We start from the raw sequence: 13,288 nt of genomic DNA on the forward strand, positions 1-13,288 counted from the left end.
TCGATAAAAAAAGTTTTTTCGATTCCTAAACATGAGGGTGAAGCGTCTTGTCTTTTTTAACAAAATTGAATACATTAAAGTAATTAAAGTATGAAAGAACTTCATGTGGAAGATAAAAAAAATACGAACTATAATATACATATGCAAATGTTTATATTCATATTTTGTACAAAATTTTTAAATTTTATGTAAAATTTTTTAAGGATGAAAAAAGCACAGTATTAAATAATTTTTTTTTTATTAGAACGGACAATGTCGTGTCGCAAATGGTAAAAACGAGACTCTTTTTGCGATCGAGTTCGCCGCCGTATTTCGCTCTTTTGTCATTTCGGTTTCTCATAGTCGGATCGATATGTACTCCCCCTCTGCGAGCCGCGCCGCGCTCCGAGGCTCACCCTTATCCCGTAACTAACACAATTGGCATCGTCAAGACGATCTCACGTGCGTCTTAATTATACCGTAGTGCGGCGCCGCGCGCCGGCCCGGTCAGGAGCATCGAGTTGCAGTGAATATTTTATAGCTACGAAGAGAGAGAGAGACGCGAGGCGTCGTGGCGCCGCTTCGCTCCGCTCCGTTCCGTTCCGTTCCGTTCCATTCCGTGCTACGCCGCACCGGCATCAGCACCGGTGTGATAGCAGTATAACGACGCAAGAGTAGGTCTGTCCTCGCCCTCTCTGCTTGCCTTTCACTCCCTCTGGCCACCCAACTTTCCCCCCCAGGAAGCTTGTTAGGCGACGCCGTGCTCCGCTATCTTCTAATTGGCGATATAATGATCCTGAAGGATGGAATACCGTGGTCCTGAAGGACCCGAGGAGAGAGAGCAGCCTCTCGTCACGCAGCCTCTCTCGCTTTGTCAGGGATGAGATTAAAATTTGGCTCTGCCTTACCGTCTCTTTCTCTCTCTTTCGTCGCTCTCCCTTTTACGTTTCTTTCTTTTCCGTCCAACTCATTTCTTCGCCTTTATTTCGACGTGCCCTCCTTCGTCGCCGCTGCGTCTCCGTAATTTGGGGATCCTCAAGATAAAGAGAAGAGCTAGGAAGTAATTTATATTTCGCGCTTTCTCTCATCTCCAGAAATATTTGCACACGAAGAAATCACAATCAGTCGGCCGTCTACGGCGATTTAATCGTGCCGATTGTCCGGGACTATTAATTAATCGACCATTACCTGCATAGTTTGAAATGCGCAGCGCGGAACAAGTACTCGTTCTAATTACGCGCGCCCTCATTAACCGTAGTAATATAGTAAATTTACAACTTGTAATTATCTCTCATCCGGCAACGACGACAACGACGACGGCGACGTCGACGTCGACGACGAGTATGACTACGATAGCTCGCGCAACGCCACGACGTAGTTTCGCCCGTGTTCACCCAATCAGCGAAGACGGTATATCCGTATCGTTATCGCTGCTCGTCCATTCAGAATTTACGAACGGACCCTTGTAGCGGTGTTGATAGTTACGAGGCCGGTCTCAATTAGTGGAACTTACGTCGCTAGGGTCCAATTAGACGTAGGCCAGCGCAGCTACACCCTGTTTGCCCAAGTTTGCCGTGCACCATCCTCACCATCGTCGTCGTCAACGTCGTCGTCGCCGCCGTAGTCGGCGTCGTCGGGTAGAGTTGCCCGTCGTCCCCGCAGCTGCAGCGGCACTGGTTGAGGGTGTCTTTTTCCTACGCTAATGACTAATTAGCAGTCTCTTCACTTCATAGTATAATGACACGGGATCCACAGACCGGGGAAGAGGGTAGGACCGTCGGATCATTATTAAGCCCCGAAATTGCAGCCGTGCTTGCCACCCCTTCTCTTCGGTTCTTCCTCAGAGGATTTTACAATTCGGAGAAAGGGGGGGAGGGGTATTAATAAACGGACTTCTCTCTGTATCCGTCCATTCTGCCGCATTGTGTTATGACGAAGCGCCATATTTTATTGAACATCTTCGATACGAGTTTCTTCGATGTAAGAAAAGTGGCGTCCGAGAGAGATTGAACTGGTGAGTGCAGTCACTCACAGTTTGGGTCAGCCGAGTACGTCACGCTGACCTTTAACCGTAATAATATATTGAGTCCACTAAACTTCCGTTTTCCTCCTGCGAGACGACTTCACCCTCTCCGCCGTCGCCGTCCCTCTTTCGCTCACGTATAACCATCCGTATTTGTCCATCCCGCGCGCACTCGGTCTCTCCTTTCCGCCTCCACGGACTTTCTTTTACATTTATTTATTTCCTAAACGTCCGTCCCCACCGGCTACTTTATATTTGACATTTTTATTAAACCACCTAGACCGGCCCTGTGTCCGCTCCGACGGAATCCCCGGGATAGACGGACGGACGGCGGGAAACGCGAGTCAGAAGGGTGGCTTGGAAGCGCGACAGGGGACGCGGGGATGGAGTTCTCCCATATTGCTGTTAGAGCAATTTCGTAATCTCGGAAGGGTGCTCCTTATATTGACCGAATAAAAAGTCGTATCCGTTGCTGATTCCACGATCGAATATCGCCGTTCCTTTCGAGGTTCACCCGTGTTCGAAGGGGGAGGAGGGAGGGAGGGGGGCGATTGACCGTTCGCGTCGACACGGAAAAATCGCTCGAAATCAGTTTGCCATTTTACGATTATGCTATCTCGCAGACGAGAACTGTCGCGCAGCGTGCCCGAGACGCGAGACCGATTTTATCGGCGAAGGATCGAATTTCTCGGCGACCTCCTCCTCGTCGAGAAATAAAACGATGACTGCTAGTTTCCAGTAGCTAAATATGATCCGACAAATACCGGCGGTATACAAATACTAGGGGATTTTTATTATTAACATTTTATTATATATACATTACCAGTACCTTATCGCGGGTTGGATCACGCAGAATTTCCTGCCTGGCATGGCGCATGTTTATGACGAAATCGCTGCGTTTTAAAAGATCTCTGAAAATTCCTGGGGAGATCCGAGAAGATATCGCTGCAGTAAAGAGTCTAATTTCCATAAGACCGACAGTAGTAAAAGACGCCGTAAATCGCGTCGAGCGAATTTCGTCCTTTCGCAATTTCGTTTTATAAGCGAATCGAGGTATCGACGGTGTCCGCGCTGACGACATCCGCCGCGAGATAATACAATACCCGAAACGTTTTTGCGTGGAACCGGCCGATCATTCACAATCAGAGTGGCAATATCCCGATATTAGCGAAAAAGCACTTGCCGACTCTCTTCCTGATTTCTTAGGTAATTTTTACACAAGTGTCTAAATACATTTCGCTTTGATATCGATCTATAAGAAATAAATAAGGTTTATTTCTCTTTACATATAATATTTCATAATTTTTGGATATGTTCTTCTACATAAATTTGTTCGTTTTCGAGATGAGCTTGTGATTGTGACAGGCGAGTAATTTTAATCAAGGTACGATGTGTGAATTCTCGCAGCAACAGGCTCGAAATTTTTCACCGATACGAATGATTAATTTCACCCTGATTTTTTTTGTTTGATATTTTGGTATCTATGCACCGAACTTTTAATTTGCTCGCGAGCATTGGCAATTTCGATATTCGCAATTTGCCAATGAAAAGGGTAAAGTAACGTCCATTTTTTTTATTGTTTGACTCGTGTAACCATCGCGATCAAATACGATGCATAGGCATGGCTATAACAGTTTGCAAAATGCGGAGGATAGATGCACGAGTTCTCCCAGTCGCGAATTCATCCACGGTCGAACTCGTTCATCGTTCGGGTTTATTTCGAGCAATCGGTTATCGATCACGCAATTAGCATTAGGTACTGAAAAGAGCTTAAAAACCGTCATCGTTAGCCGCGTCTTTTCGCGGCGCGTTGCACGCGCATTTTTTTTTTTTTTTTAAATTCTATCGCGATGTCAATCGGACTAAGGGAGGAGAATCATTAAAAAAAACTAGACCCAGGGAAAAACGAAGCGTACAGGTCGTTTGACGAATCACGAGGCAGCTCTTGGATATACCGACGTGGGAGGCGCGCTGCGGGAGAAAACGAGGCGGGGGGGATGATGTTTTTTTCCTCGGCGGCGCCTCTTTAATTTGCCCTCCAATTAACGGACGGGGTCCTATTTGAAAAATACCTGCCACGAGGGCTGGCAATTATACTTCTTCCTTTTTTTTGCGTCACGAGCGCGTTATTAGCGCTATCCGTCCAGCCCCGCTACCTCCCGCCCCTCGCATCTCTCTTTTTCTCCTTCGTCTCTCGTTTGCTCTTTCCTTCCGTCCACCTCTCGCACTCTCTCACCTATTTCCTCCACTTCTCTCATCCATTTTGTCTTAGTGCATGTGTGCGAGCGTGAGGGGTTGGGGAGGACGAGTGGGCGAACGTATCCGCGCGATTGTATGCGTTTTACGTGTATTGCGGAGCACGCGGGTGAAGTGATGCGACGATGGGATGAGGGGAGGCGAAGGAAGGAAAAGGATGGAGCGAGATAACGAGATAGAAGAGGACGGGAGAGAGAAAAGGGGTTGGTGGTAGCGGGTGGTAGCGAGAGAGAAAATTGGAACCGGGAGTGAGAGAGCGGTGCGGTGCGGTGCGGTGCGGTATGGCGCGGTGCGGTGGCTGCGGGTCGCGCGGGGCCAGGGAGGGAAGGAGTGGCGTTTATAACTCGTGCCCGGGTCTCCCGGCTTTGAGAAGGCCAATTAGCAGCATAAAGCTGCAGCTCGGCCCCGAGGCCGAGGATGTTTGTATGTAATAATGGATTGTTACTCAAAGTATCCGGCTAATTAATTAAGCCCCCGCCGCGCGTCCGCCCGCTCGTCGTCGTTCCGAACGACGCGGCGCGGCGGTAGTGGCGGTGACGGTGGCGGCAAAGGAGGTGAGCAAAGTGGGCTGCTGCCCGGTATCCCTGTACGTCACCCTCACCCGCCAAGGCGGATCGCCTCGGAAGAACGTAACTGCGTTCTCGCGATCACGAATGCCGTTTTCGTCCCCCCCCCTCCCCCGTGATCCTCGCGCGGACGTAACTTAATCGAATAAAATCGCATTTTTAACTTGACTACTCTGGCGGCATAAATCGCGGAACAGCTCGCGATTTCCGTGATTGAGAAAATATCTCGGAAACAATTTAGATTCATAATTTACGAGAATTAAGAAATGCAATTAAAATGTATCCTCGTCCATCAATTTTATCGCGTAAACTTGAAATACAAAATAGAAATTTTGCGTGATTTTACACGAAACAAACAAACACTGTAGAGTCAATTACTCATCGTTAACATTCCCGAGTGGGACGCAACGTTTAAAGTTCAAAGGATAGTTTACAATTTATCTCAAGATGGGATAAAACTTCCAGTTTCCCACTTGTGGGAACGAAATGCGGTGAACGGTTAAAATAATTGGCGCTATAGAGAAATTTATTTTCGCCTGAAGAATGCTCGCCCAGCGCGCTCGTTCCGCGGGACGGTTGAGAGACGGGCTGCTTCGGGTGTCGGTAGGTAGGCGAAAAGAGAAAAGAGAGGAAAGGGTGGAGCGAGAACGAAAGAGGAAAAAGAGAAATGTTTTATGCATCGCGAAAGATTCCGACGACGCTCGTGACGCAGCGCGTCAGTGCTTATTGGAGTCTGAGCGCGCGAGGACGAGCGCAGAGGCACGGTTCCAATTAGCCGCGCTAATTATTGCGTGCTGTCAGCCACTTACGACCGTCGGAGATGCTTGTAACGGCGGGATACGCGTGCATGGCACGCCAAACGTCCGCGGTTGTCGCCCCCTTAAAAAGACACGCAGATGCATACAACCCGTCTGAATGCTCGGGGAAGGTTCTCATTAACTCGGGAAATCAAATTTCGAGGCGCTTGGAAATGACGACGCCACGCGTATAATTCTCTCGTCGCGGGTACAACTTTTTTCTCTCAGTCCGAGCTCCTCTCGACTTGCTGAGAATTTTATTTCACTCCGTATATTTATCGAACTGCGCTCGATAAGCGATTTTAGGTGTTTAGCGATTGTTTCAAGTTCTATCACAATGTTAGGAAATTGAAAAGAAGAATCTGCAGATTTTTTCTTTTTTAAGCAACGATGCGGGAGAATATAATTGTTACGATTTGATTTGCTTTTGATGTTCCAGACGGCGCCGTAGTTGAGATCACGATGACTATGGACGTGAGCAAATCCGAGACGAATAAAAATGGTTCGACGCAGCAGGAGTGCGCCGGCTGCGGGAAGACAATTACGGAGAGGTAAACGGCGACACACGTATAAGCAATGCACTTCTGTACAATCTGTATTCTTAAAGAAAACATCTCGTCCTCTTGTCTTTTCTGTATTAATAAATCTGCTATGCTATATTCAATATTTTGTCGCAAGGACGTACATTGCAGATATCGATCTCCGATCTCTCTAAAGCGGTCCACTTTCGCTTCGTTTATAAATGTTCAGCCATGCTTTTGCGTAAATGTATTTTAAATATCAAGATAAGAGAGGTATTTTCAAGACTTAACGGCCGGTAAGAACGAAAACTACGGTCGGTCCTTCAGGTACCTCCTCAAGGCCCTGGACCTCTACTGGCACGAGGACTGCCTCAAGTGCGGATGCTGCGACTGTAGGTTAGGCGAGGTCGGCTCTACCCTCTACACCAAAGCTAATCTTATCCTCTGTAAGAGGGACTACCTCAGGCTCTTCGGGAACACGGGATGCTGCGCGGCATGTAATAAGCAAATACCGGCGTTCGAGATGGTCATGAGGGCCAGAACGAACGTCTATCATCTCGACTGTTTCGCCTGCCAGCAGTGCACTCATCGGTGAGTGCGAACGACAGAATTACCCTTTATTACTAGGTCCGATTTTTTTAATGAGATTTTAATTTATCTTCATAATTAGATCCGGTCCTTTTTCTTCAAAATCATTCGTCTATTCTCATTGCCCCCTCCCCGCTCTAAAGCGTGAATTTACGATAGTCTTATTTTGAGAAAATGTAAAAAGAGATACAGCACTATACAGAGAATAGATTCACTATTCCGAAACCATGTAAATTGCAACGCGCAGAATTATTTAGAAATCCGCGCGATTTGCTTGTATTAAACGACAGGTGGAATTTCGAAAATAGAAACAAAACTCGCTTTGGGCTCGTCAATTATTAAAAATTACCGCGTGACGTAAAACGCGGGACAACCGGCGGAAGACTCGAATCAGTAAATTTGCTACCTCGCTTCCTGCCCCTCCGACCCACCATCTTCCTTTATTTTCTTATACCGTTCACTTTCATGGCGATGCATCTTTCCCGTCGCGTGGACACATGGGTGAAGGCGAGGAACGACTACGGGGAAGAGACTACTAGTCCGCGAGACAGACTCAACGGGAAGGGGGTGGGGGTTAACGGGGATAGGTTGCTTTACAGGTCAGCTGGGAAATCACCCTGCGCTTTTCCGCGCCATGACCTCTCCTTTCTTTCGCGATGCCGTTCTCCGGACCGACTATAGGTCGTGAAACCTTGCGGCACGTTCTCGTGCAGCCCACGACCTCGGTTCTCCATCTGCCGAAATGTGCGATTTGTCGTCTACTTCCTTATCGAACTATCGTTCGTTAAACTATTTTTCGTTCATTTTTATCAACATTTAATTAGCATAATTTTATTTTTGATGACAATTGATATAATTGTTATTTGTAATTAAATAGGTAAGTAAGATTAATTTGAAAGTTTATAAAATAAAAATTGGAAATTTTCAAAAACAATATTTATCTACATTTAGTTGTGTGCCAGGAGCATCTTGGCATTCCGCGGCCTTAAAACTTCGTTATAATATATTCATTATTGATTATTATCGTGAGCTCTTTAATTCTAAGGCGCAATTTGAGACTTCTTGTAATCAATGAGTTACCAACTGAACGATGAACTCTGATGGGAGATTAAGTATAAATCCAAATTTTAATAGGTTTTGAATTTTGCTTTTATAAGTTTCTTCTGTATCCTAATACAAGTTTATAAGTTTCATAAGTTTCTTGGCGATATAAAGGGCTTGCTTCAGGGCGAGAATAAACGCCCTTCTCTCTTTCCATCTTTGTGTCATCTACTTTGTCTTTCAAGAAAGACCAGTTACTTACGAACCAGTATTTTCACGTTCGATCGAGATCATTTTCGCGGGCGGGACACCTACTCCTTCCAGGACCTTGTATAGATCATATATTGCTCCACGGTCAGTAACGAGACGCGCAATATTGAATAGAATCAATTGAAACGATAAAGATCAACCGTTATCTATCAAACTCGCTCGTTATCACCCGTTACTCTTTTCTCCGGTCATTTTAATTATCTCCGGACCACAGTACAACGTTTAAACAATATGTAGCAACGACGAAACGGCGGAGACCTGTCGCGATTCAATGGTGGGAAGCGTACAGACGAGTGCACAAAAGCCACCAGAGCGATACAATGCTGGCTTACGGATGAAGTGACTCGTTTTGGGGGGTAACAACGACAAGGAGAAAGCAGAGAGAAAGAGAGAGAATCTGTAGTCGCTCTGTCGCTAGAGAAAGGCGACAGAAAAAGGGAGAGAGAGAGAGAATGAGGAGGAGGACAGGGGATATGATAGAGGAGCCGGAGGTGGAGGATGTAGTTTTAAGCCAATAGCGATGGTTCGTCCAGGCGTGTGGCAAACGTTGGCACAGCGTCTCAAACAATGTGAACAAAAGAACATCAATTTTACGTTTTTATCGTCCGGCATTGTCTATCTTCGACAATGCCCCCGCTCACGCGCGACTCGCGGCGAAACTGGCCCTGTAGCGGGGTAAGGGGAGGGTAGCGCGCACATCAGGATCAAAACGAATCCGTGCGGAGGGGGATGCTGCGTTGGGGGTCCTTTGGAAAAGAATCGCGGACGCGTGACGTTTGTTGCCGACGCGAGGTAGAGGAGCCGCCGACGTTGGTTTTGCGGGGCTGGGATAAAAGCGGATTGCGAAGAAGTAAATTGAGACGGTCGCACTCACAGCCCCGGGTCATTATATTTGTTATAACAATCGCGTTGCGTGTCGCGGATGATGTACGAGCGCAATTAAAACGCGCGCGAGCGAGCGCCCGCGATAAAATATGCCTGATGCGGAATATTCGGTGCGACCCCTGTGCGCGCTTGCGATCGTGCCGCTAAAAAGCAGGCAGGTAGGTAAATTTGAAGAGGGCAATTACTCGCAGCGCTGCGCGTCCTGTAACGAGACGACTTAGAGTTTGCAATTAAACAGCAACAATTACACGGGGTAACTTTAGACTGTAATAACACAGAATAAAGGGTTGCCAGTGGCTGCGACTAGGCTCCCACCCTCCTGGTTAGAGGATGATTTACCGATGCAATTAGCTCTCTCTCTCTCTCTCTCTCTCTCTCTCTCTCTCTCTCCTCCCCCTTCTCTCTCTTTCTCTCTCTTTCGCCCTCAATACACACGAATACACACACACGTGTACATTAGCGCAAGCGCGGGCATCGCATATTCGCTTTCTCCCCGATTTCTTTGCTTCCGTCGAATCCGGTCAAACATAATGACTACTCGATTAAACTTTCGCCCCTGCAACTCGGATTTGATATCTCGTCGGGGCGATATTCGGCGAAATTACAAACGATGTAAAATTTCTCATTCGTAGATAATTACTATTTGCAATCGAAATTGTTATAGCGTAAAGTATTTTTGTACTTTTTATTATTTTTGAAAATGGTATTAATTGTTTATATGGTACAATTACAACGCGTAATATTACACGTTATTGCTCGTGCTTTTTCATTATGTTTGATAAGATCGCGGCGGTTATCTGTTTCGAAGTGACGTCCGGATTGTGCTCGCGTGTGTGCGCGCTCTCGGCTCGACGCTCGACCCGCAATTTTCGCGATTCGCCGCGGTGCGTCGAATAAAGATTTTATCTGAGAAACTGGCGAGAGACGCGCACGGCGAAGCAGCTGAAACTTTGATGCGCCGAAGCTTGCGCGCAGAGGACGGTATTACTCTTTGAAGGCTACGGCCACGTCGTGGGAACGATCCGTAAAGTGCCTCTCTAACGGGGTCACGCATTGCCACCGGTGGTATCATTTATTGAATCGCAACGTCTTCTTTCCATCGCGTCGACCGAACATCGTTTTCGCGCGCTTCTCTTCGCCTCCTCGTGTCGGCGTCACCTCGATCTCTCTCTCTCTCTCTCTCTCTCTCCCTCCCCCCACCCTCCATTGTCCTGCAGCCGGGTTACCCTCGTTAAAGATTCAGCCGAGTTATCTGAGCGCCGTCCAGATTGAAATTTTTCATGCAGACCCGAGAATCGTCTTCACTTCTCCTCGTTAACTGCTCTCGACGCGGACGATTCACCAGTTCGATGTTTCTCAGATGTCCCACAAGTTGGAGATCTTATCCCCCGTGAAATTTTGCGAAATAAATGCGTAATGGCGACTCGTAAACACAGGTTCGATCTTGACGAGTAGACGCGGTAACCTCCGACCAACGATCTCTTCTCTGGACTTTCAAAGGATGAAAAAAAATTGCAACGCGTCGCGGGCTCCCGGGTGCCGTGAAACGTGTCAAAACGGCCGTAAACAATGTGATGTATCCCGCGATGCGCAGGGGTAGACGAGATACGCGTGCGACGAGGCAGGGAAGGCGGCTGGCGAGCACGTAATAAAAAGAAAATTGAATGGAAACACTTACGGAATTGCGCCAATTACGTAGGTGCAGGCGTGCTAGATGCGCTCGTGCTGTAATAAAGCGCCCGCATGGCGCGGCGGCGGCGGTGGCGGTGGCGGTGGCGAATTTGTTCTCATTGCGATGAACGCAGAGCGAAAGATAAATCAAGTTTTAAACGTTTATGACTTGGCTCGCGCGGGCATTATACACGACGAGCTTCGATACGATGGAAATTAAAACTTTGTAAAAAGGGCTTTGTCCAACCGCGATTTTAATATTTCGCTCGTGATATAGTCGTGAACAAAAATATTTTCGTACCTGAAAATGTCTTGCGATATGTTTCTGCGTCACTATAATTTCTAGACTTATTGTTAGTCTTCTATATTATACATCTCTCTACTACCTTTTCTCTCTATGACTAGATGGACATCGAGAAATATTAGAAAATATTTTTGCAATTCTGATGATCTTAAATTTACTATATTCTTTTTACTTTCTAATTATTATTTGTAAAAAATAATAAGGTACTTGAGAGATATCATACTTGATGTCGCTTCAACATTACATGTTTTAATTTTAATTTTTAATCAGGATTTTATCCAATCAGCTCCAGTATAACTGACTTGAATAGAATATCTGTACACGCCTTCTGACCTTCCTTGTCGCACTGATTTTGGGCTACGTCGTATCACACGGTCGGGTAAAAATGCCCTAGAGGGGCTAGGTGGAAAATTACGGGGCAGCGTGCGCGCTGATATCGTTCCGCGGCAGACATTTGCGCCGTTTTCGCGAGAAAGGATCGGGCTTTGCGCGGCATTATTCGCGCGCGCATAATGGAAGGCCCCGGGAATGACTGCGCTTGTGCAACGCGATAATTCCATTGCCCGCGCAATTACGACACAGTATCTGCCTCTAGCCAGACGGCCGAAAAAGGTATTCCGAAGCGTTACAAGGATTATTTTCATTTAAACCGTCGAGAGTATTGCCCGGTTGAAGCCCGGATATTAATTCTTTTTTTCCCCCCACGTCTCTCCTTCCCGCTCCGAGATTAATGGGGGATGATTAATGGTGAAATACAAATATGCTTTCGTCGATTATATCGCGCACGTATGATGAAACGCAGTAGGAATATCGATTACAATAACGACAAGCGCATTGTTTCGATTAATTCGTTTAATTTGAGTTTATTGTAACATTGTAACTTTGTTCGTCATTTTATTTCTGATGTATCGCGATTTGGTAAGCAAAACATTATTATCCGTTATAGTTATATTCTTTCTAAGAAATAAACAAAAATCTCGGCTAATTCTCTGTTCATTATTGCTAATGCTGCTTGATGAAGCAATAGCATTAAAAAGTAATTCATATATTTCTCAGAAAAAAAGCCCGATGCGCTCCAAGAAAATAAGCACTTAATTATTGTAAAATAACTTTTTCATGCCATTCTTACCGTGTAAAAAAAAAGTAGCAATGTATTTTTTGTGTAATATAAAATAATTATGCAAATCTGGATTAAAAGATTAGAAGAGCGACCGGTATCGAGAAAACGAGAGAGAGAGAGAGAGAGAGAGAGCGATGGTTGCGCCGAAGGGCGAAAGGGCGGGTGGAAAGCGAGAGGGATAGGTATCCGATTGGAGTGTGGCGTCATTTAGCAGACGACGCGTATAATGGGGGAAACGAGCGAAACCCGGTATAACCCGCGCGCTTGCTGCCAGCACGGCCACGCGCGCAGCAACGCGATAATTCTATTTGCCGTGCGATTATGAGAGTATCTACCCCGAGCCAGACCCGACGCGGCGCGGCGCCATGCCATGCCGCCGTGCCGCCGTGCTCTCGTATTTCGCTCTCGTATTTCCTAGCCCGGGATCAAAGCGGATGCGAAGCCGCTCTCGCGGACAGAGGCCCCGATAATAATTATTTATTCGATACGTTACGATATGCTCGTTATCCAGCGGAACTCCTTTTTCGTCCTCCCTTCCGTCCTCGTCGCTTTTTCTTTCCCTTTCCCTCCTCGTGCCCCGATCGATCGGATTTGGAATAACGAACGGGGTCGACCGGGGCACAAGATCGAACCTCATTTGTTAATCGCGTTCTCTTCGAGTCTCTCTTTGAGTCTTTACGGAACCAACTAAATCTCGCGGTTAACGATCAATGAATAATTGCCGTACGCATTCTTTTTATATTTTTGATGACAACGATTAACTGCTTTTTCTGTATCTTCGATTGGAGTGTAATTATTCGACGACGAATAAAACTCCGGTAACTCGCGAAATGTTGGGCGAATCGGCGTGCACTTCCGACGACCGACATAGCGTGTTTCCATTTTTTTACTTGCAGGTTTTGCGTAGGCGATCGGTTTTACTTGTGCGAGAACAAGATTCTCTGCGAGTACGACTACGAGGAGAGGCTAGCGTTCGCTAATATGGCGTTACAGTCACCCGCCTCATTAGCATACATCAAAAGGCAACTCCCTCCTACACCAACGCCACCGGGCCAGAACATGCACCCGGGACACAATCCGCTCCAAGCTCATCAAGGTCTTGGGCAGTCGGTAGCTCAGCACAATCATGTGCCCAACGTAAGTGCTAACAAACTGCCTGAACGAGTCTGGTTGATAATAAAGTAAACTCGGGGATAAATTCGCGATGCGAGCGTAAATAAAAATTAATAATGTTCTAAAGTAGCAGGGTAAATGAAATATTATGTGT

At 46.6% G+C, this 13,288-nt stretch overlaps 2 protein-coding genes across 4 annotated transcripts in view; one reads left to right on the forward strand and one right to left on the reverse strand.

The window, feature by feature from the left end:
• The window catches only part of LOC112452145, a 200,304-nt gene that overhangs the window by 54,600 nt on the left and 132,416 nt on the right, over positions 1–13,288 (reverse strand). The window lies entirely within an intron of this gene.
• Positions 1–13,288, forward strand: part of LOC112452141 (LIM domain only protein 3-like) — a 70,454-nt gene that overhangs the window by 53,450 nt on the left and 3,716 nt on the right. For all 3 annotated transcript variants that reach the window (XM_025012212.1, XM_025012213.1, XM_025012214.1), the window contains 3 exons: positions 6,061–6,172; positions 6,470–6,733; positions 12,918–13,158. In XM_025012212.1, coding sequence (XP_024867980.1) covers positions 6,084–6,172; positions 6,470–6,733; positions 12,918–13,158 — 594 coding nt within the window. In that variant the 5' untranslated portion in view covers positions 6,061–6,083. The remainder of the gene's footprint in view (positions 1–6,060; positions 6,173–6,469; positions 6,734–12,917; positions 13,159–13,288) is intronic.

Source organism: Temnothorax curvispinosus, unplaced genomic scaffold (assembly GCF_003070985.1).
Source record: "Temnothorax curvispinosus isolate PA1 unplaced genomic scaffold, ASM307098v1 QBEX01002996.1, whole genome shotgun sequence".
In the NCBI taxonomy this organism is placed as follows: Eukaryota; Metazoa; Arthropoda; class Insecta; order Hymenoptera; family Formicidae; genus Temnothorax; species Temnothorax curvispinosus.